This window comes from Ipomoea nil, unplaced genomic scaffold (assembly GCF_001879475.1).
Source record: "Ipomoea nil cultivar Tokyo-kokei standard unplaced genomic scaffold, Asagao_1.1 scaffold1421, whole genome shotgun sequence".
Lineage (NCBI taxonomy): Eukaryota > Viridiplantae > Streptophyta > Magnoliopsida > Solanales > Convolvulaceae > Ipomoea > Ipomoea nil.
In genome coordinates this window covers 4,895,359-4,914,680 of record NW_017617849.1, presented here as the reverse complement: position 1 = coordinate 4,914,680, position 19,322 = coordinate 4,895,359, and the positions used below count along the sequence as shown (strand labels likewise).

General features: G+C 33.3%; 3 protein-coding genes across 10 annotated transcripts; all 3 read left to right on the top strand.

Annotated features, from left to right (window-relative positions):
* The first annotated feature begins 2,827 nt into the window (after positions 1 to 2,827).
* On the top strand, positions 2,828 to 15,717 carry LOC109188031 (isoprene synthase, chloroplastic-like). Of its 2 annotated transcripts, XM_019338504.1 has the most exons (8): positions 2,828 to 3,099; positions 3,290 to 3,554; positions 3,633 to 4,005; positions 4,091 to 4,309; positions 14,747 to 14,885; positions 14,979 to 15,227; positions 15,319 to 15,612; positions 15,652 to 15,717. In XM_019338504.1, the coding sequence occupies exons 1-8, from the start codon at positions 2,857 to 2,859 to the stop codon at positions 15,652 to 15,654; spliced, it is 1,785 nt and encodes a 594-aa protein (XP_019194049.1). In that variant the 5' UTR covers positions 2,828 to 2,856; the 3' UTR covers positions 15,655 to 15,717. The 2 variants fall into 2 exon arrangements, with proteins under 2 accessions (XP_019194049.1, XP_019194050.1); XM_019338505.1 differs by lacking the exons at positions 14,747 to 14,885; positions 14,979 to 15,227; positions 15,319 to 15,612; positions 15,652 to 15,717 and adding exons at positions 4,482 to 4,620; positions 4,699 to 4,944; positions 5,025 to 5,329.
* Positions 10,710 to 14,155, top strand: LOC109188033 (putative pumilio homolog 7, chloroplastic). Of its 7 annotated transcripts, none has more exons than XR_002055349.1 (7): positions 10,710 to 10,802; positions 11,189 to 11,309; positions 11,416 to 11,698; positions 12,455 to 12,618; positions 13,083 to 13,341; positions 13,601 to 13,731; positions 13,934 to 14,155. XR_002055349.1 is itself a non-coding variant. In XM_019338510.1 (7 exons), exons 2-5 carry the CDS (start codon positions 11,639 to 11,641, stop codon positions 13,204 to 13,206), a joined length of 384 nt encoding a protein of 127 aa, XP_019194055.1. In that variant the 5' UTR covers positions 10,716 to 10,802; positions 11,473 to 11,638; the 3' UTR covers positions 13,207 to 13,341; positions 13,601 to 13,731; positions 13,934 to 14,155. The 7 variants fall into 7 exon arrangements, 4 of the variants coding, with proteins under 4 accessions (XP_019194055.1, XP_019194054.1, XP_019194053.1 ...); XM_019338510.1 differs by lacking the exon at positions 11,189 to 11,309 and adding an exon at positions 12,169 to 12,204 and having other exon boundaries at positions 10,716 to 10,802; positions 11,473 to 11,698; XM_019338509.1 differs by lacking the exon at positions 10,710 to 10,802 and adding an exon at positions 12,169 to 12,204 and having other exon boundaries at positions 10,815 to 11,309; positions 11,473 to 11,698.
* Positions 15,718 to 17,133: 1,416 nt separating the features above from the next.
* LOC109188032 (xyloglucan endotransglucosylase/hydrolase protein 9-like) lies at positions 17,134 to 19,322 on the top strand. The gene is made up of 4 exons (XM_019338506.1): positions 17,134 to 17,386; positions 17,486 to 17,586; positions 18,193 to 18,386; positions 18,661 to 19,322. The coding sequence occupies exons 1-4, from the start codon at positions 17,197 to 17,199 to the stop codon at positions 19,094 to 19,096; spliced, it is 921 nt and encodes a 306-aa protein (XP_019194051.1). The 5' UTR covers positions 17,134 to 17,196; the 3' UTR covers positions 19,097 to 19,322.

Here is a 19,322-nt window from a genome sequence, read left to right as displayed (position 1 = left end):
TATGCTATACATGGTGTACACGGTTGCAAAAACGACGTCTTTTTGACAAAAACGCGCACCCCAATTTTTTTTTTAAAAATCCAGTTTCGATTCCCCTCTACAATATTATGTTGTTCATTCATTCTGGATTTTTAGTTCATTCATTCTGGATTTTTAGTTCATTCATTCTAGATATTTAGTTCATTCATTCTGGAAACTGATTTTTTTTTTTAAGTGGGACGCGCGTTTTTAGTCAAAACGACGTCATTTTGTAACCGTGTGCACGCACAACATAATTTGCTACAATAATTATGAACAGATACTATATTGTAACAGAGTCAGTAGCACTCCCAAAAAAAAAAAAAAATTAACACGATATTCAAACTAAATTTATATATTTTTTAAAACAACTAAATTTATATTTGAATATACTATAATTAAAAATATCCAAGTTAATAACTATTTAAATTAACCCAACATTTAAAATTTGATTTGAATTTCAAGTATTAATTGGGATAATCTGAATTATGCTCACCCTACTCTTTAAAGTACTTCTACTAGTAAAGAAAACTAGATGTGATGAAACCATCATTTATTGGTAATGAAAATGGATTAATTGGGACATGCGAATTAAAAGACACCAATTAGACTAAAATTGGTGTCAATATAATAATCCGACAAACCCTTGGCCAGCAGCCAGCAGGAAATTTCTAGAGAGTGCAGTGATGATACGCCATTGGTTGGCAATGATCCAGACCCTAACTTCACCATAAAAATAATTAGGTTATGAGTGGAAGTTTGATCCCAATTTAATGTTAAGACCTTAATTTCACCATAAAAATAATTAAGTCATGAGTAAAAGTTTGGTCCCAATTTAAATACTACTTCATAATTTCTTGCGGAGCCAATGTGAGATCATATAAGTGACCATATGTATAGCTATCAACTTTCCCAAAATTTCTTTCTCGGTACGTACAGTTTAAACCATCAAATCTGGACGGACATCATAGTGCAGTGCATGCATGTGATTCGGATCAAGATCCCATGCATGCCAGTCATTATCTAAGTTGCAATTTTTTCATTTGTAATAAAAAGTAGACAAATGCATATATTGCCTAAGGACTATGAATATATGGTTACAGGTCAAGTTAGGTTGGCGTAACTATTGTTGGATGGAGATCCAAATCTGAACGAAGCTATGTTATCAATAATTTTCATAATTTGATAACTGTACTATACAATTTAGAAATTATGATTAATGATATAATGACCTAATTATCAGCGGCCAAGTTATGTTCATAATTTTCGATTTCATATTCCCAATTGTTGAACTCTGATCTGTATTCACAAATCACATAATTATATGTTCATAATTTGATAACTATACAATTTAAAAATTATGAACCTACAGTACAGAAATTATGAATCTACAGTACAGATATTATGAATCTGCAGTATAGAAATTATGAATCTATTGTATTTAAATTATGAATCTACAATATAGAAATTATGAATCCAGACCATGTGCACCATGCATGGTGCACACGGTTGCACAACATAACAATCCATGCGGATCAGGTTATTCTCAATCTCTTTTATACTTTCACTATTTATTATTGTCTACAAAAACTCACATTATATTGCATCTGCTAAGACTTAATTATATGTTCTTATTCATAATCTACTATTCTACTATCTAAGGACTAACTATAAACAAAATAGATTCTTCTTCTTCTTTAAAAAAAAAAAAAAAAAAAAACTATAAACAAAATAGAACTACCCAAAGTAGGTGGGCATTTTAAATATTTACATTTACTAGTTGGTGTTTGTATTGACCAACTATATATGAAAACTATTTTAATTTATTGTTGCCAACACATTATATTCTTGGTTGAGTAAGCGACAAAGGTTTTTTTTTAGTGCGATTAACCTCTTTTATCTGAGTTAGGAATAAGCTATTTTTACACATGAATAAATTTATCATGAACACTTCCTTGGATAAGTTTATTTCATCACCTAAACTATGAAGACTATATTATATGAGAGAAGATCGCATAAGTTAAATATAACTTTTACCTTTAAAAGTTGTATACGACTCTTAAACTCATCTTAAATTATAATTAACCACAAAAAAAAAAAAAAAGATGGAGTTGCAATTTCTCACATCTAACACATGTTAAACAAAGTCATGCAATAAGTTGCATTTCATCATATTCATGTCTATTAATTATACTAGTCTTTTTTATGTGCGATGTGCAAAAATATATGTTCAATATTAATACTTAGTAGTTAGTAGTAAAATCATAGTTATATTGAAATATTTTTTATATAATAGTATATAATTTTTTTTAAATAATTCATAATTGTAGAATTATATTATATTAAAAGTATAGTTGATAATTTGGGTAATAATTATGGTATGATTAATAATTGTTATTAAAAAACAAAACTTAGAGATGATAAATGGTTAAAGAATATAGTTGGAAGAAGTGGAAAAATTTGACTTATCAAAATGGAACTACAAATTGAAGTACAAACCAACAGAACACGTAGCCAAGTTGGGTTGGCGTTACTACTGTTACCGGTTGGAGAAATCTAGAAGAAACCATGCCGGTCGGTCCAGGTGGCGGCAAGCCGCCGGTAACCATTGTAGAGCATTTTTCTGTTTATTTTCTTATCAACAATCAACTCATGTACTTTACCATTTACCAATTCAACAACGTAACTACATTATTATTCACCAAACTTATTTTTACACTGTTACCTGCTTTATGCTATCACTACCTACCTACGCAGGAATCTCTATAAATAGAGCTTAAAAGACGATCTCCAAAATCCAAATATGAAATGTTGATTACGCTGTCCTACACTCAACCAATGGCTAGTCGTCTTCAGTTTCCAAACATGGGTTTCTACAACAATCTCCCTAAACCTAAAGATGCTAAGCCGCCGCCACTAACATTACTCCTTAACCGTAACACTGTTAGCTGCCCACCACAACTTCGATGTCTTGCTAGCAGTGAACACAATCAAGAAACTGCTAGACGTTCCGCCAATTACCAACCTAGTTCTTGGAGTTACAATGATCTGGTGGACACTACAACCAATGACGACTCAAAGGTACTATATATATATATATATATATATATATATATATATATATATATACGAACGGGTTCTGATCTACTTCATATTATTATTAATCTGGTGCTAGACTTAGCATTTACTGATTTTCGTCCTAACATGTATTAAATAATGGTGTCTAACTATATTCTAATGCAAAAATATTCTTTACATTTTGTTATCTTAGTTGAGAATACAAGAGGGGGCTAGAAAGAAGTTGGAGGAAGAAGTGAGAAACGTGCTTGATGATGGGAAATTGGAACCGGTAGCCATGCTTGAGCTCATCGACGATATTCATCGTTTAGGGTTAGGTTACAAATTCAGAGAAAGTACTAGTACATCCCTTGCTACACTAAAGATTTCTGCTAGACAAGAAGCCTTAAACTCTAGCCTCCATTCTTGTTCTCTCTATTTTAGATTATTAAGAGAGCATGGCTTTGACATTACTCCAGGTACATTTAATATATGATTTCCTCTTTTTATTAAATACAATAACTATATGAAAACTTATATTAGTCTTGTATTTGCAGATGTTTTTGAAAAATTCAAGGATGAAAATGGGAAATTCAAGGACAGCATAGCTAAAGACGTTGGTGGGTTGTTGAGTTTGTACGAGGCTTCCTTTCTGGGATTTGAAGGGGAGAACATCTTAGACGAGGCAAGAGAATTCACAACTATGCATCTAAACAACATTAAGGATAAGGTTGATCCCAGAAGTGCAGAAGAAGTGAACCACGCATTGGAGCTTCCACTTCACCGAAGAGTGGAAAGGCTAGAGGCCAGGCGTAGAATCCAATCCTACTCCAAATCGGGAGAGACAAATCAGGCGTTATTAACACTAGCAAAGATCGATTTCAACACTGTTCAAGCCGTGTATCAAAGAGATCTACAAGATCTTACAAAGTAAATATTGCAAACTCAAGTTTTGAACTAACTGTGCTGTAGATTTTTCTTATTAATTATTTTGTGTGCAATGGATTAATTGTAGGTGGTGGAAAGATACAGCGTTAGCAGATAAGTTGAGCTTTGCTAGGGACAGGCTAATGGAGAGCTTCTTTTGGGCAATTGGAATGTCTTATGATCCTCAACATAGTAAAAGTCGAGAAGCCGTGACAAAAACATTCAAGCTTGTCACGGTCCTCGATGATGTTTACGATGTGTATGGCTCTCTTGATGAACTTGAGAAATTCACTGCTGCTGCTGAAAGGTTTGTTTTGATTTAATTAATTGCATTAGAATCAACCACTTACTACTAAGTCAAAATTAATTATAACTAGTAGAGAAGACATAACTTTATTTAATTCCTTATGCATGTCTTAAAGGTTTGTTTTCACTTCCTCATCAATAATTTAGTACAATTTTATTCTATTCTAATTCAGATGGGATGTTGATGCAATAAATGACCTTCCGGACTACATGAAGTTGTGTTATCTTTCTCTTTTCAACACTGTCAACGACTTAGCATATGATACCTTAAAGGACAAAGGAGAAACTGTCATTCCTATCATGAAGAAAGCGGTACGTGCATGTATACATGTGTCAACTTGAATATTAAATCTGATCTGAGGACTCTCCTCATTTTATTGATTTCTGTAGTGGGCAGATTTATTGAAAGCATTCTTGCAAGAAGCACAATGGATGTATAACAAATACACTCCTACATTTGACGAATACCTCAACAATGCACGTTTTTCTGTGTCTGGTTGTGTCATGTTAGTTCACTCCTACTTCACCACTCAGAACATCACAAAGGAAGCAATTCATTCCTTGGAAAACTACCATGGCCTTTTAATCTGGCCGTCTATAGTTTTCCGCCTTTCTAACGATTTGAGCTCCTCTAAGGTAGGTAAACAACATTACATTATTATTGTATGTGAAATAATATATGCATATTAAGATTATAGTTTTTGAGTGATTTGCAGGCTGAAATAGAGAGAGGAGAAACAGCAAACTCTATTACATGCTACATGAATGAAACTGGACAGTCGGAGGAGCAAGCTCGCCAACACATTAGTAAACTAATTGACCAGTGCTTTAAAAAGATGAACAAAGAGATGATAGCTTCAACTTCACCATTTGAGAAATCCTTCATAGAGACTGCAATAAATCTTGCTCGAATTGCTCTCTGCCAATATCAGTATGGTGACGCTCACACTGATCCTGATGTTAGAGCAAGAAATCGGATCGTGTCGGTTATCATAAATCCGGTTGAATAATTCTAAGATAAATACATATTTGGTTTGAAAAGAATAAATTAAATAGGAAGCATCAATTAATTTTCTTTAATTTGCGTGTTTAATTTGTAACATGAGATACTCTCATGCATGTATTATCATCAAGGTTGCTTTTACAATTTTAGCTTGCGTAATACACAAAAGCATTGTGCTTGAACACACACGTTAACATAAGATATCAAGCTTGTAGATCCATTGTGCTTTTACAATTGGAGATAGAATTAGATTTTCTTCAACGCATGCACATACACGTTAACATAAGATATCTTAGGGATACCTAATCTTATTTTGATACACGGGGAAATCACGTAAAAATCAACACAAGTGAGACAACACACAAGAACTCTTTTGAATTGCCATTTATTGACAATTACGTACATCCACCACTTAAATGCATTTTTGTACTTTCATTATTTACACTCAGGGAGTATATAAGTAAAGGAGTATAACTTTGGAGTATGCATAGTACAACTCTTTTATAAATTTGATATTTATATTTTAAATAAATTCTTAATTACTAAATGAAATCAAATTTATTTATTATTATATTACTCTAATATATATAATGTCTAAATATATTATTTTTGAATGCTACTGATTCTATTACATTGTAATATCTGTCAACTTGTTCAAACATACAATTTCACTGAGGTTCGATTTCATGACCTCCTATATGGGATATCACTACATGCCATTTGAGCACAATGTGCTTGGCGTCTAAATATATTATTACTATTGAAGAATATAAGAAACATGGTCAACTCTAAAAACATGGACTCCATTTGGATGGATCAATGATTGAAAGCTGCTGAAAAATAAGGAAAAATAGGTGTAGTTTTTTTTTTTTTTTTTTTTTTTAAAGGAAAATAGGTGTAGTTAGTTTTATAAATATTGTAAACTTGAAAGTTTATAACAATAATTATAAAATTGACTCATGTATATTTTTACCAAAATTTTCAACCATTGATAAACTCGATAGAGAGTTGAGATATCAGTCCTTACTTTTTACATGAAGGGTTTGTTCTCATTTGAACACACCCCTGTATATATAGGGAAAAGTTTATGTGAGAACATGCTCCCAAAAAAAAAAAAAAAAGGTGAGGACTAATCTTATACATCGATATGTGTAGATCTACTAAAAATAAGGAAAAGATATGATATCCTTTTTATAAATATAAAATATAAAATTGATCATGTATTTTTTTACTAGAACTTTCAACCATTGATGAACCTTAATGAAGGCTAAGATCAGTTGTCACTTTTTATAGAAAGATTATGCTCTCATTTGATCATACCCTATATATACATAGAAAAAGTTTCATTAAAATTTTAGGATGTGTTTGGTTCAAATATTGAAATTGGAATGGTAATGCGAATCAAATACTTGGTAGTGATAATGAGTTTAAGTAGGAGGAATCACTTTGTTACGTTTAGTCTAGGAATTAGAATCAAAATAAATAAATAAATAATTACTTAATTAATTAATAAAAATAAAAATAAATAAATATATACAAATATATAATACATATATATACTTATGTGTGTGTGTGTGTGTGTGTGTGTATATATATATTAAAATTCCATTTTTAATGCATGGCGAATAACCTTTTTTATTTTATTTTTATTTTTTTCTCCTTATTTTTTTTTTATAAAAAATTCTCCCTTATTTTTAATTCTATTATTCAAAATTAAATGAGTAAAAGGGTAATGGATGAGTTTTGTAATTACTAAGAATTTTGATTTCAATGGTAGAATAACAAAAATAAACAAACATAGTAATAAATACTCTGGGTACAAAAATTCACAACCAAACATCCCCTTAATGTGGAACAAGATCGAACAACAATCAACACTTCCACATTACCATTTGCCATAATCTAGATCCATCATTTCACTTATTTTTATACTTTTTATCATTTACTATTGATTAGCCTCAAAATGTGGGTAACTTTTAAATATTTGCTTTTTCCAGATGGTTTTAGTATGGATAAACTTTGAATATTATATTATATTGAGATAAAGTTGCATATAAAAAAGAGTTTCAAATCTCACCTAATATTAGACTAAGTCATTCAATTAAGTTGCATTTTAAATTCATGTTTATTACTTAATATATAGTAATTTAAATTAATTTTCAATTTTCAAATCATCATCGATCATTATCATCTAATGTTCGACAAAGACAATGTTTCTATTAATTAATATGTAATAATCTTATTTATCACCACCACCATCATTCAACAACCCAATTTTATTAAAAATCATACAAGTTGCATTTCAGATACATGCATGCCTATTAATTAATAATATATTATAATGTAGATTGACTTTTTTTTTTGGAATAACCTAGATTTCCTTGACTTCATCGAACTCTATGTAATAAGATGAGGACTAAATAAGATGAGGATTAAATTTCTGTACTAATTATTTTAGCCTCTTATACACAAAAGTAACTATCTTATATATAAAAATAATACTCCGATCCGTATCAATTCATTAAAACAAATAATAATAATAATAATAATAATAATAATAATAATAATAATAATAATAACAGTAATAACAGTAATAAGAATAATAATAATAATGATAATAATGATAATAATAATAATAATAATAATAATAATAATAATAATAATAATAATAATAATAATAATAATAACAGTAATAACGATAATAACGATAGCGATAATAACGATAATAACGATAATAATGATAATAATAATAATAATAATAATAATAATAATATAACAAGTTGAGAATTGAATAACAAAGTCAACACACAGTTACGCTTGTATTAGCCCACTCAATAATAAAAGCAAAACCAAACAAAAAAGCACACTAAGTCAAAACGAATGGATACCCATGACTCCCCAAACTACTATAAGCAGGGATATCCATAAATAGATAGAAATCTCCAATTATGAAATTGTTCACAAGTAACACAAAGCTGCCGGTTTCAAAAAAAAAACACAAAGCTGCCCTTTGCTCAATTTGCTACACTCAACCAATGGCTAATCATCTTGAGTTTCTAAACTTGGGTTGTTGCTTCTTAACTCAATACAATCCCCCTAAAGATTCTAAGCCAAAAACATTACTTCTTACTCGTTACGGTGTTAACTTGGCCAGACAAGTTCGATGTCAAACAAGTAATGTACAAAGTCACAAAATTACTAGACGTTCCGCAAACTACCAACCTAGTTCTTGGAATTACGATGATTTGGTGAACATCACAACCAATGATTTGGAGGTAGACAGTTTAATTTTATCCTATGTTTTCTTAATTTTATTTCCTATTGGGTGTTTGAAATATGACTTATTATCCGCCAAAACCTAGCATGTTTAACAAACTTTAACTTGTTTGACTAGTCAAACAATTAATATGAGTGTTTGCTAAACAACTTTTTTTTGTTGTTGTTTTCCCTCATCCAATCCAATCGATGATGAGTAATAGAAGTATAATTCCCTACAACTATACTTAGCATTTCCCATACATTAAAACAGGTACTATTATATATATTTGTGTTTGTGCATACAAGGTATTAAATAATATAATGGCGTTTAATGTATTCGAAAGTAAAAATAATTCTGTGTATATTATTATCTTTTTAGTTGGGAGTTGAAGAGGAGGTTAGAAAGAAGTTGGAGGGAGAAGTGAGATACGTGCTTGATGAGGGGAAACTGGAAGTGGTTACCTTGCTTGAGTTGATTGATGATATTCGTCGTTTAGGGCTAGGCTACAAATTCAAAGAAAGTTGCAGTAGAGCACTGACTAAATTAAGGATGTCTCAAGGACAAGAAGCTACAAACATGAACCTCCATTCTTGTTCTTTGTATTTTAGATTGCTGAGAGAGCATGGTTTTGACATTTCTCCAGGTATAATAATTATTAGGTATAATAAGTGTATGGAAATTCGATCTTAAACTACATCATAATAATATATATTTCTGGGCAGATGTTTTTGAACAATTCATGGACAACATTGGTGAAGAAGACGTCCGTGGGTTGTTGAGTTTGTACGAAGCTTCGTTTCTGGGATATGAAGGGGAGAAGATATTAGAAGAGGCGAGAGAAGTGACAAGTATGCATCTAAACAGCTGCATTATTAAGGATAGGATTGATCCAAGAAGTGCAGAAGAAGTGAAGCATGCATTGGAGCTTCCATTTCACCGAAGAGTGGAAAGGGTAGAGGCAAGGAGGAACATCCAATCCTACTCCAAATCGGGAGAGCTAAATCAAGCCTTGTTAGCACTCGCAAAGATTGATTTCAACACCGTTCAAGCTGTGTATCAAACAGATCTACAACATCTTGCAAAGTATATATGTTTAACATCCAAACCATTGATTATTTTTTCTTAATTATTAATAATTTTGTGTGCAATATATATAATGGATGGATTCTATACTAGGTGGTGGAAAGATACAGCGTTAGCAGACAAGTTGAGCTTTGCTAGGAACAGGCTAATGGAGAGCTTATTTTGGGCAATTGGAATGTCTTATGATCCTCAACATAGTAAAAGTAGAGAAGCGGTGACAAAAACATTCAAGCTTGTCACAGTACTCGATGATGTGTACGATGTGTATGGTTCTCTCGATGAACTTGAGAAATTCACTACAGCTGCTGAAAGGTTTGTTTTGATTTAATTAATTGCATTAGAATAAAGCACTTATTAGCTTACTACTACGTCAAAAGTTATAGTTAGTAGAGAAGACACGATTATAAGAAATTTCTTATGTTTAAGCATCCAGCAACCCAAAGCTAGCTACATTTTGAAAGACAGGCACTAGTACAAAATGGAGCAAAGAATTATGACTTTAGACTACCCTTCTTTAAACAAGGGTAGTGTATTGTTAAAAATAAAAAGGGCGGTGGCATTATTGTAAATAAATGGATAAGAAACCACTACCCTTTTAGAAAAAAGGGTAGCTGTTTTTTTATTTAAAAAAAACGGATATATTGTCCGCTACCTTTGCTTGTAGAAAGGGTAGCGGATATTATATTAATTTTTAATTAATAAAACTCTCTACTACCCTTTCTAAAAGAAAAGGCAGCGAAAATTAGATCTGAAAATCCTAAATAAATAAATAAATAAAAACTCGTGGATCAAAAAAAAAAAAAACAGATCTCGCTCTCAGATCTCAGCTCTCAGATCTCAACTCGCTCTCAGATCTCACCTCTCCTCAACGCCTCATCACAGACCTCCACCGTCGCTCCTCACCATAGACCACGACTCCGCCGTCGACACCGCCACCCACGACGCCGCTGACATCGCCTCTCTCACCACGACTCCCTCAGCCTCGATCAAACGCCGCCACCACCAAGATAAGGACTCCAACGCCTCTCTCATCAACCAACCACGACGCCGCCACCACCGTCTCCACCGCCACAGTTCTCCTCAGCCGCCGCCGCGGCTGCTTCTGCAACTTCCACCGCCAGCAGCTGGTCCGCCGAACTGTACGTGCAGGTAATTTTTTATTTTTTTTGTTAAAATTACTGACCTAATCAAACTTCCTGAAAAGGTTGAGGTATGCAGTAGATTTTGAAAATTTTGCTTAGTGAGTCAAGGTTATAGCATGTAACTTACCACAGATTAGTTAAAGAAAATAACAAAAACTGAAAATGGAAAAGCCAACCATATGTTGAACTTGTACTAGTCCTTGTCATTCTAAACACGTGATTTGGCCCAAAACTTTGCTACTAGTCCTATAATTTCATCTGTTGTCAAAATTTTCTTGTTACAACACAAATGAGCATCATGATTATGTAAATAAATTGTGTGCAAATATCTCTGTTGATGGAATGAATAAGAAAATAGGATATATGAAAGCTGCAAAACATTTTAAAACTCAGATGATGCAGTTTTCCATAAATGATGTATCTCCTACAAGTTGCTGATTCTTGAGTTACTGCTGCTGTTTGCTAGCAAATATTCTAACTGATGCAGATGATCTAGCATTAGAAATATTTCAAGGTGAGTTGATTTACTGCTAAAAGAAATGATATTTGTCATCAGTTTTCCATGTTTAGACTTCAGTTGCTCCACCTAGGATAATTTTTGGTAACACAGAGATCTTCAGACCTTTTGTTGTTACATGGTCTATTTAGTCTATTCCCTTTTGCTTCTGCTGATGCAGAAGCAAGAAGTGCACTTTGGAGCATCATTGCAAGATTACTGATTCAAGTTCAAGAAATTGAGTTGAGTCCGTTGCAGCTACATCAGTATGTTTCAGTTATCACAAGTGAAACAGAAGTGATTGAGGAGGAAGTTCTCAATCACCAGTCAAATGACTCCAATGAAGAATGCGGGAACTCTGCTACCTTGCAAAATTAGCTGCCAGAAATGTAGTTGTATCCTTACAGGTTTATGAATGCTTTCACCCAGAGTTGAAAATTAAAAATTAACACTTTTGTGCCTTATTCCTCTTACTCTTTACCCGGTTTTTGAATGGATTCTTTCCCTTTTCCAAAACATTACTCTCCTATGTATTCTTATCTATCTTATTACACGATTTCAACTGTTTTATTATAAGAGAACTTTAATAGTTAGCATATTAATTTTTCTCATTTTCAACTTTGTAGCCACTTTTTATAATATATTTTTTGCAAATTATTTGTAGTCCTTGCTTATAGAATAAAACTTTCTGATCAATGCCTTATTCTTCTCTAACACATGCCGTATCTCATATTATAGATTTCTCAATGTTTCACAGAATAACAATGCTCTTAGCTTTTATGATAAGATCATGGATGGTTTCTTGCGAGACCATATTTTTATACCTGTACTAATTGATTCTGATATACATAATATTAATGGTAATCATGTTATCCAGAGATGCTTACAGTATCTTACCAATGGAGACAGTAAGGTATGCTTTAGTTCTGTGCTGCAGATTGCATCATTTATTGCCTAAATAAAATAGTTTACTGTATCCCTTAGTCTTTTTGAACATAGTTATAATTTTATAATAAGAAAAGAATTGAATATTTTCATAAAAATGTCCTAGAAGATGACAGTTCATAATTATTGATGGCTTATTATATGATCAGAATTATTCCTTCGAGAATAACAAAATTAGTTCCTAGTTTGTCTTGTCTAATTCATTCCAAATTTGGCAGTTCATATTTGTTGCAGCTGCAAAGTACTGCGTTGATATTGCAACACATCAACATGGGTGTTGTGTTATTCAAAGATGCATCGCCCATGCTACTAGAGAATATCGGGAAAACCTGGTTGCAGAAATTTCTGCCAATGGACTTCTTCTAGCTCAGGATGTATTTGGGTAATAAATCACAATGGAAAAGACTCAAGACAAACCTTTTTTTTGCATAACATATAAGATTCTTTATACCAGTAGTATACATCTTAAATGCTATGGAGGGCTGAGTTCTAAATTTCTATGTATTTGCCATCAAGGGCTTGTTTAGAATATCGTGCCTCTCACCTTTTATTCTATATTTTTTACAACTATTTTGGCTCTCCTTAATGCATGATACCGTCTGAACACTTCAATTTCACAGATTCATTTTCATACAACCTTTGTCCTTGATATATAAGATTATTCATCTGATGAGATCCACCCACCTTCTGAGAGTTGAGCCATCAAAGCTTCTTCTTTTTTTTTTTTTCATTGTTAGTCTTATAGATGCACCCATGTTCATCACTGTGACAGAGGATTATATTTTAATTTGTTAGTTCATCATTTCTGGCTTAACTAAGACTTTTTGTTTATCTGTTTCTGTGCAGAAATTATGTTGTTCAGTTCATATTGGAGCTTAAGATACCATCTGTGATATCCAAGTTAATATCTCACTTTGAGGGTAACTTTGTGCATCTCTTAACACAGAAGTTCAGCAACCATGTCGTTTAAAAATGCCTTATCGTATGCGACTATAAGGTCCAGTCAAAGATAATCCATGAACTGGTCTCTGCAACTCACTTTGAGCAGCTGCTTCAGGACCCACATGCCAATTATGTTGTTCAAACAGCTCTTCGAATTTCTGAGGTAATTATTGACCATCAATCTGCATTTTTCATTTTTATTATATTGAATTGAATGCATTATTGTTCCGACACCATTGAATCGAATGCATTATATATTCCCGCGAGAATTGAACCAACTGGACCGGGCATGTAAGCATACCATCCATTGTAACTTACTCAGCAAAAGTAAAACACATTACTCTTCTCTGATTTAGTATTTCTGAAAGATTTATAAGTATAAAATTAGAACTGTTATGTAATAAGACTTGGATATTCATCAGGTGGGCATAGCAATTGCAATAAGATACTCATTGACAATGGGAGCATTTTCAGTCACACCAAATGGACCTGAAGTTTTATTGCTTGATTACCCCAGCCATCAAAGACAACTACTCCCTCTTCTTGCAAAGACGTAAGTAGCTGTGTCTGCATTTCTCCTCATTGCCCTTTCCTTTCTACTTGTGTCACGTTTTATGTCACAATTTTGATTCTATACTTGGTTAACCGATGTTGTTAATAACTAACTAAGCCCTCGCCATACCACTGTTTTTGTTATGACTTTTTCTTGCTCTTCTAAGTGAAAATTGCTTATCAACACTGTTCTTTTGCTGCAGATATGCCATGAGCTTTGCTGCTAACTTCTTGAAAAGGATGTATGTGAAGAAGAAACCTGAAATGATCAAAACCTTACATGTTCTTTCAAGTGCCTTTAAGACTACCTTAAGCTCGCATAATATGCGAACACTTCAGGTAGTAGCAGACATCACAGTTGTGATCAAAATGTCTTGTGGAGTCTATTTTTAACTTTTATTTTAGATTAAATATTATCTTGTGTTTATAATTTATTATTGTGATGAAAGTATTGAGATTGATTGATATAAAATATTGTATTGATAGTATTATATTGAAAGTGCATTGATAATATTGTGTTCATAATATTGTATTGATATGTAGTTTATGAATTCGGTGTACAAGATTTTTAAAATAATTGGGAATTTTAAAAATAATAAATAATTTTTTTTTTTGTAAAAAAGTAAACCATCCGCTACCCTTTCTTCCCAGAAAGGGTAGTGGAAGATTACGAAAAAAAAAAGAATAATAATAATATGCCCTACCCTTCTACAGTTAGAAGGGTAGTGGATACTCAACTTTCCGCTACCCTTTTAAAGGGTAGCGGAAAGCCCAGGACTTTCTGCGACCCTAACATCCGCTACTCTTGTACAAGGGTAGCGGATAGTCATTTACAAGGGTAGCGGATGTGTATTTCTGTACTAGTGAGGGTACTGGCCTTGATCATTCAGACCACGTAACAGTCCAACAGTCATCTAGCCACCTGTGCTGGACTTGGCCCTTCAGGTCTCCACGCAACAAATTGGGAATCCATTAAGTTTTCAGTTCCTCATCAATAATTTAGTATTCTAATTCAGATGGGATGTTGATGCAATAAAAGACCTTCCGGACTACATGAAGTTGTGCTATCTTTCTCTTTTCAACACTGTCAATGACTTAGCATATGATACCTTAAAGGACAAAGGAGAAAATGTCATTCCTATCATGAAGAAAGTGGTACGTGCATGTATACTATACGTGTGTCAACTTGAATATTAAATCTGATCTGAGCTGAGGATTCATGCATTTTATTATTGATGATTTCTGCAGTGGGCAGATTTATTGAAAGCATTCTTGCAAGAAGCAGAATGGATGAATAACAAATACACTCCTACATTTGATGAATACCTCAACAATGCACGTTTTTCTGTGTCTGGTTGTGTCATGTTAGTTCACTCCTACTTCTCCACCACCCACAACATCACAAAGGAAGCAATTCATTCCTTGGAAAACTACCATGACCTTTTAATATTGCCGTCCATAGTTTTCCGCCTGGCTAACGACTTGAGCTCCTCTAAGGTAGATTATATTCTGGGTTTGGTATATATATCATATATGTAATGTAAAATATATAATATCAATAAGATAAGATTTGAATGATTTGCTGCAGGCTGAAATAGAGAGAGGTGAAACAGTGAATTCGATTACCTGCTACATGAACGAAACTGGATTGTCGGAGGAGCAAGCTCGGGAACACATTAGTAAACTAATTGACGAGTCCTTTAAGAAGATGAACAAACAGCTGATAGCGGCTTCAACTTCACCATTTGAGAAATCCTTCACAGAAACTGCTATAAATCTTGCTCGAATTGCTTTGTGCCAGTACCAGTATGGAGACGCTCATAGTGATCCTGATGTTAGAGCAAAAGATCAGATTGCGTCAATTATCATTAGTCCGGTTGACTTTTTTTTTTTTTTTTTTTTGAGAGTTAGTCCGGTTGACTAATTGTCATATGCTTTTTTTTTTTTTAGGCACGCAAGCACAAATAAACTTGGAATCATATATCAAATAATAGTACTTCCACCGCATTTCTGTTTTTCTTTTTTAATTATACTGGAAATTAGTTCTTGTAGGTGGAAACGCTATTTGTAATCCCTAATTTATAGTTGTACTGTAAAATAAGCCATAATAACCAAGGAACTTGTAGTCCAATGGTACTATGTTGTTCTCTTATGTGGGAGGTGATAGGTTTGAGGGGAGGCATTTGATATAATAGGATATCCTCTTCCTTTAAAAAAAAAAAAAAAAAAAAAAAAAAAAAAAAAAAACCTTAATATAATTATTTTAATAAAGGTGTAAATTTCAATTTTCACCCAAGTGACATTTTAGCTCTATATATGTAGGCTTAGAGCCTTTGAATGAAGCATTTGTATCAGCTATATATGTGCGTATTGTGCACCTTATATTGATTACAATAAATCAATTACTAAACAAGTTGCTTTATGGTAAGATTTGAAATCAATTAAAGTTGAACTTTTAGAAAATATTGATATGATGCCTCCAACATTATAATAATTAAAAAAAATTATAAAATAACGGGTAATGTAGTCACACACACACTGCTGAAAATTATGGAATTTTTTATCATATGAAAGTGATCTTAAATCAAGATGAAAGCAAAAAGTGGTCAGAAATAGCAACAAAGATTTTTCCGAATGTTAAAAGTGGTCGGAACAAGACTTTCTACTTGATTTAAGATCATTTTCAGTGGTCGAAAATTCCATAATTTCCAGTAATGACATTTCAACAGGTACAGTGGAAGGATTGTTGCAAATCATTCCCTTTTTCACCTTATTGACTGGCACCGACTGATGGGGCCGGTCCATCGACTTTAATCCAGGTAATCAAAATTTCACAACGGCTATAGTATTTAATTTTATAGTGAATAATTTATATTTCCCATAAAAGTAAAGTAATTGATGTGTGTTAAATTTGAGAGTGAAATATACTGACTTTTATATATTTTTTACTGACACACAATTGATCAAATTTTAAATAAACAAAAATAATATTACTTGGTTAATAAGTTAATTTGTTTAGATGAGAAGAAAAATTTACAATCACTTTAAAAAGGTAAATTAAATTATACTTATTAAATTAATTGCTTAATTAATTTGATTGAAGTTTATTAAAATCAATAGCATTTATCACAACACTAAAAATTATATCTTGTAATGAAAGTGTAACTTTTTTCAGGTTATATCATCCTGTCAGATTTTTTTAAGATAGGATGTTGGATTTGACCCTTCACGCCTCAGTCAACAATTGTAAGACTTTTTCCTCCTATCACCTGTTAGTGTTAATGGCACATTTTACTTTTATTAAGACTCGAACCCATGACATATACATACATGTACATACATGAACAACGTGGCACTCTGCATTCCCATCTCTCCATCTGGCTGGCTATAAAAGCCACCACACTCTTCACATCTTTTGCAGATTGGCTTCACACTTTCTCTCTGAAATTCATACCACATTTTTGACATGCGAAAAATGGCTCCTTTTTCTTTTCCAACGTTAATGGGTGTTTGTGCGGTTTTTGTGATGTTGGGTCTGGTGATGAGCTCATCATCATCAACCTCAAGATTTGATGAGTTCTTTCAGCCGAGTTGGGCTCTGGATCATTTTCTCTACGAAGGAGAGGTTCTCAGGATGAAGCTAGACACCAATTCTGGTACTTCATTATATTCAATCTCTCCCATCATCATCATCATCAATTTCACATTAATTTATCAATTTAGAAGCTTTATTGTAATATGGTTGGAATTTGCAGGTGCTGGTTTCTCTTCCAAGAGCAAATACATGTTTGGGAAAGTCACCGCTCAGATCAAGCTTGTAGAGGGTGACTCTGCTGGCACTGTTACTGCCTTTTATGTGAGCTTCTTGGTTCCTTAGCTTGCCACCTGTTAATCATGACGTGGCGATCACTCAGAAAAACAAATTTATTATTACATGGCCACAATCATTATCCAATACTTTAATAATTAATATATTCAAATAAAAAAATAATAATAATAATGACTGTAGGTATTGTGCTTCCCTGCTGCTATATCCACTAAATACTGGCCGATAATATATTACAGAAAGTTAAATTATTTTTCTTAATTAGTTCTTAAAAACTATGATTCAGCATCCCCATTACGTGGAATGATCAATGCCTAGCTCTTAAAAGAGCTCACTATGTTAGGTGTAATTCAGCTCCCACATTGAAACTGTCAGGATTTCTCTTTCTGTAATTAATCTGATATGTGCTAGTCTATATATATATATATATCAGTAGATTAATAATTTAATCAATTCAGGCCTTCATGTCAGCATCAATTCAACGTCCACCAAAAGTCATTCTTTACTTTTTTTTTTCTTTTTTTTTTTTTTTGGCTTTACTTTGAATAATAATGTATAATTGCTTTGCATGTCAACTTTAATTACTAGTTGCAGACATATCTTTTTACATTCTGTTTTCTTGACCGAATGTTGCAGATGTCGTCGGATGGTCCAAAACATCATGAATTTGATTTCGAGTTCCTGGGTAATACCACCGGTGAACCTTATCTTCTCCAGACCAATGTCTACGTCAATGGTGTGGGCAATAGAGAGCAAAGATTCAGCTTGTGGTTTGACCCAACCAAGGACTTCCATCGTTACTCCATCTTTTGGACTCAACACCGTGTAGTGTAAGTTAAATTCTTGTTTTCCAAGACAATGATAGCCTTAGTCGAGCTCTAACTTAATAACTATACGATTATTACAAGTTTAACTCTCAATGTAAACAGCTTATTAACTTTCTTAGTTTGAATCAGTCAGTTTTGGAGAGGCTATCACTCAAAATTAAATCTTGTTTTGCATTTCCGACAATAACCTTAGCTTTTTGGTCGTTCGAATCTACCAACGTTTGCCTGCTAATGAATTGAAGTGTTTTCAACGTGTCATATATATATATATATGCAGATTCCTAGTTGACGACATACCAATTCGTGTGCACACGAACATGGAGCACAAGGGTCTACCATTTCCAAGGGACCAAGCCATGGGCGTGTACAGCTCAATTTGGAACGCCGACGATTGGGCCACACAAGGTGGCAGGGTGAAGACGGACTGGAGCCACGCACCCTTCGTTGCCTCCTACAAGGGCTTTGAGATTGACGGTTGCGAGTGCGTGGCCACGGTGGCGGCCGCCGAGAACATGAGGCGGTGCAGTAGTAGCAGCAACGTTAACGGCGAGAAGCGGCGGCACTGGTGGAACGACCCTACATTTTCCGCCCTCACACTCCACCAGAGCCACCAGCTCATGTGGACTCACGCAAAACATATGGTCTACAATTATTGCACCGACACCGCTAGGTTCCCCGTTCCTCCCGTCGAGTGCCTTCACCACCGCCACTAGTTACGTTATCACGATCAGATCAATTCTGAAATATGGACCTCCGGGCAGGGGCCAGGGGCGGGGTGTGATGAATTACACATGTATAAATTAAAGAAGCATAAAATTAAAGCGTGTGTTACGACGTAATTTTGTATCAACTCTCGATTATATTGTAGCCTGTGTAAAATATGCACTTTTCTACGTCTACGTGTCCATTAAAATATGCATTTGTTTTACGCTATTATAA

What these genes read in the sequence shown, in the direction of transcription:
- LOC109188031 (XM_019338504.1), top strand. Translation starts at nt 2,857, where the DNA reads ATGGCTAGTCGTCTTCAGTTTCCAAACATGGGTTTCTACAACAATCTC. An exon ending in CAACCAATGACGACTCAAAG is followed by an intron (nt 3,100 to 3,289) that starts GTACTATATATA and finishes TTGTTATCTTAG; the next exon opens with TTGAGAATACAAGAGGGGGC. An exon ending in ACGACTTGAGCTCCTCTAAG is followed by an intron (nt 15,228 to 15,318) that starts GTAGATTATATT and finishes GATTTGCTGCAG; the next exon opens with GCTGAAATAGAGAGAGGTGA.
- LOC109188033 (XM_019338507.1), top strand. Translation starts at nt 12,082, where the DNA reads ATGGATGGTTTCTTGCGAGACCATATTTTTATACCTGTACTAATTGAT. An exon ending in TTACCAATGGAGACAGTAAG is followed by an intron (nt 12,205 to 12,454) that starts GTATGCTTTAGT and finishes CAAATTTGGCAG; the next exon opens with TTCATATTTGTTGCAGCTGC. An exon ending in CTAGCTCAGGATGTATTTGG is followed by an intron (nt 12,619 to 13,082) that starts GTAATAAATCAC and finishes GTTTCTGTGCAG; the next exon opens with AAATTATGTTGTTCAGTTCA.
- LOC109188032 (XM_019338506.1), top strand. Translation starts at nt 17,197, where the DNA reads ATGCGAAAAATGGCTCCTTTTTCTTTTCCAACGTTAATGGGTGTTTGT. An exon ending in GAAGCTAGACACCAATTCTG is followed by an intron (nt 17,387 to 17,485) that starts GTACTTCATTAT and finishes TGGAATTTGCAG; the next exon opens with GTGCTGGTTTCTCTTCCAAG. An exon ending in GCACTGTTACTGCCTTTTAT is followed by an intron (nt 17,587 to 18,192) that starts GTGAGCTTCTTG and finishes CGAATGTTGCAG; the next exon opens with ATGTCGTCGGATGGTCCAAA.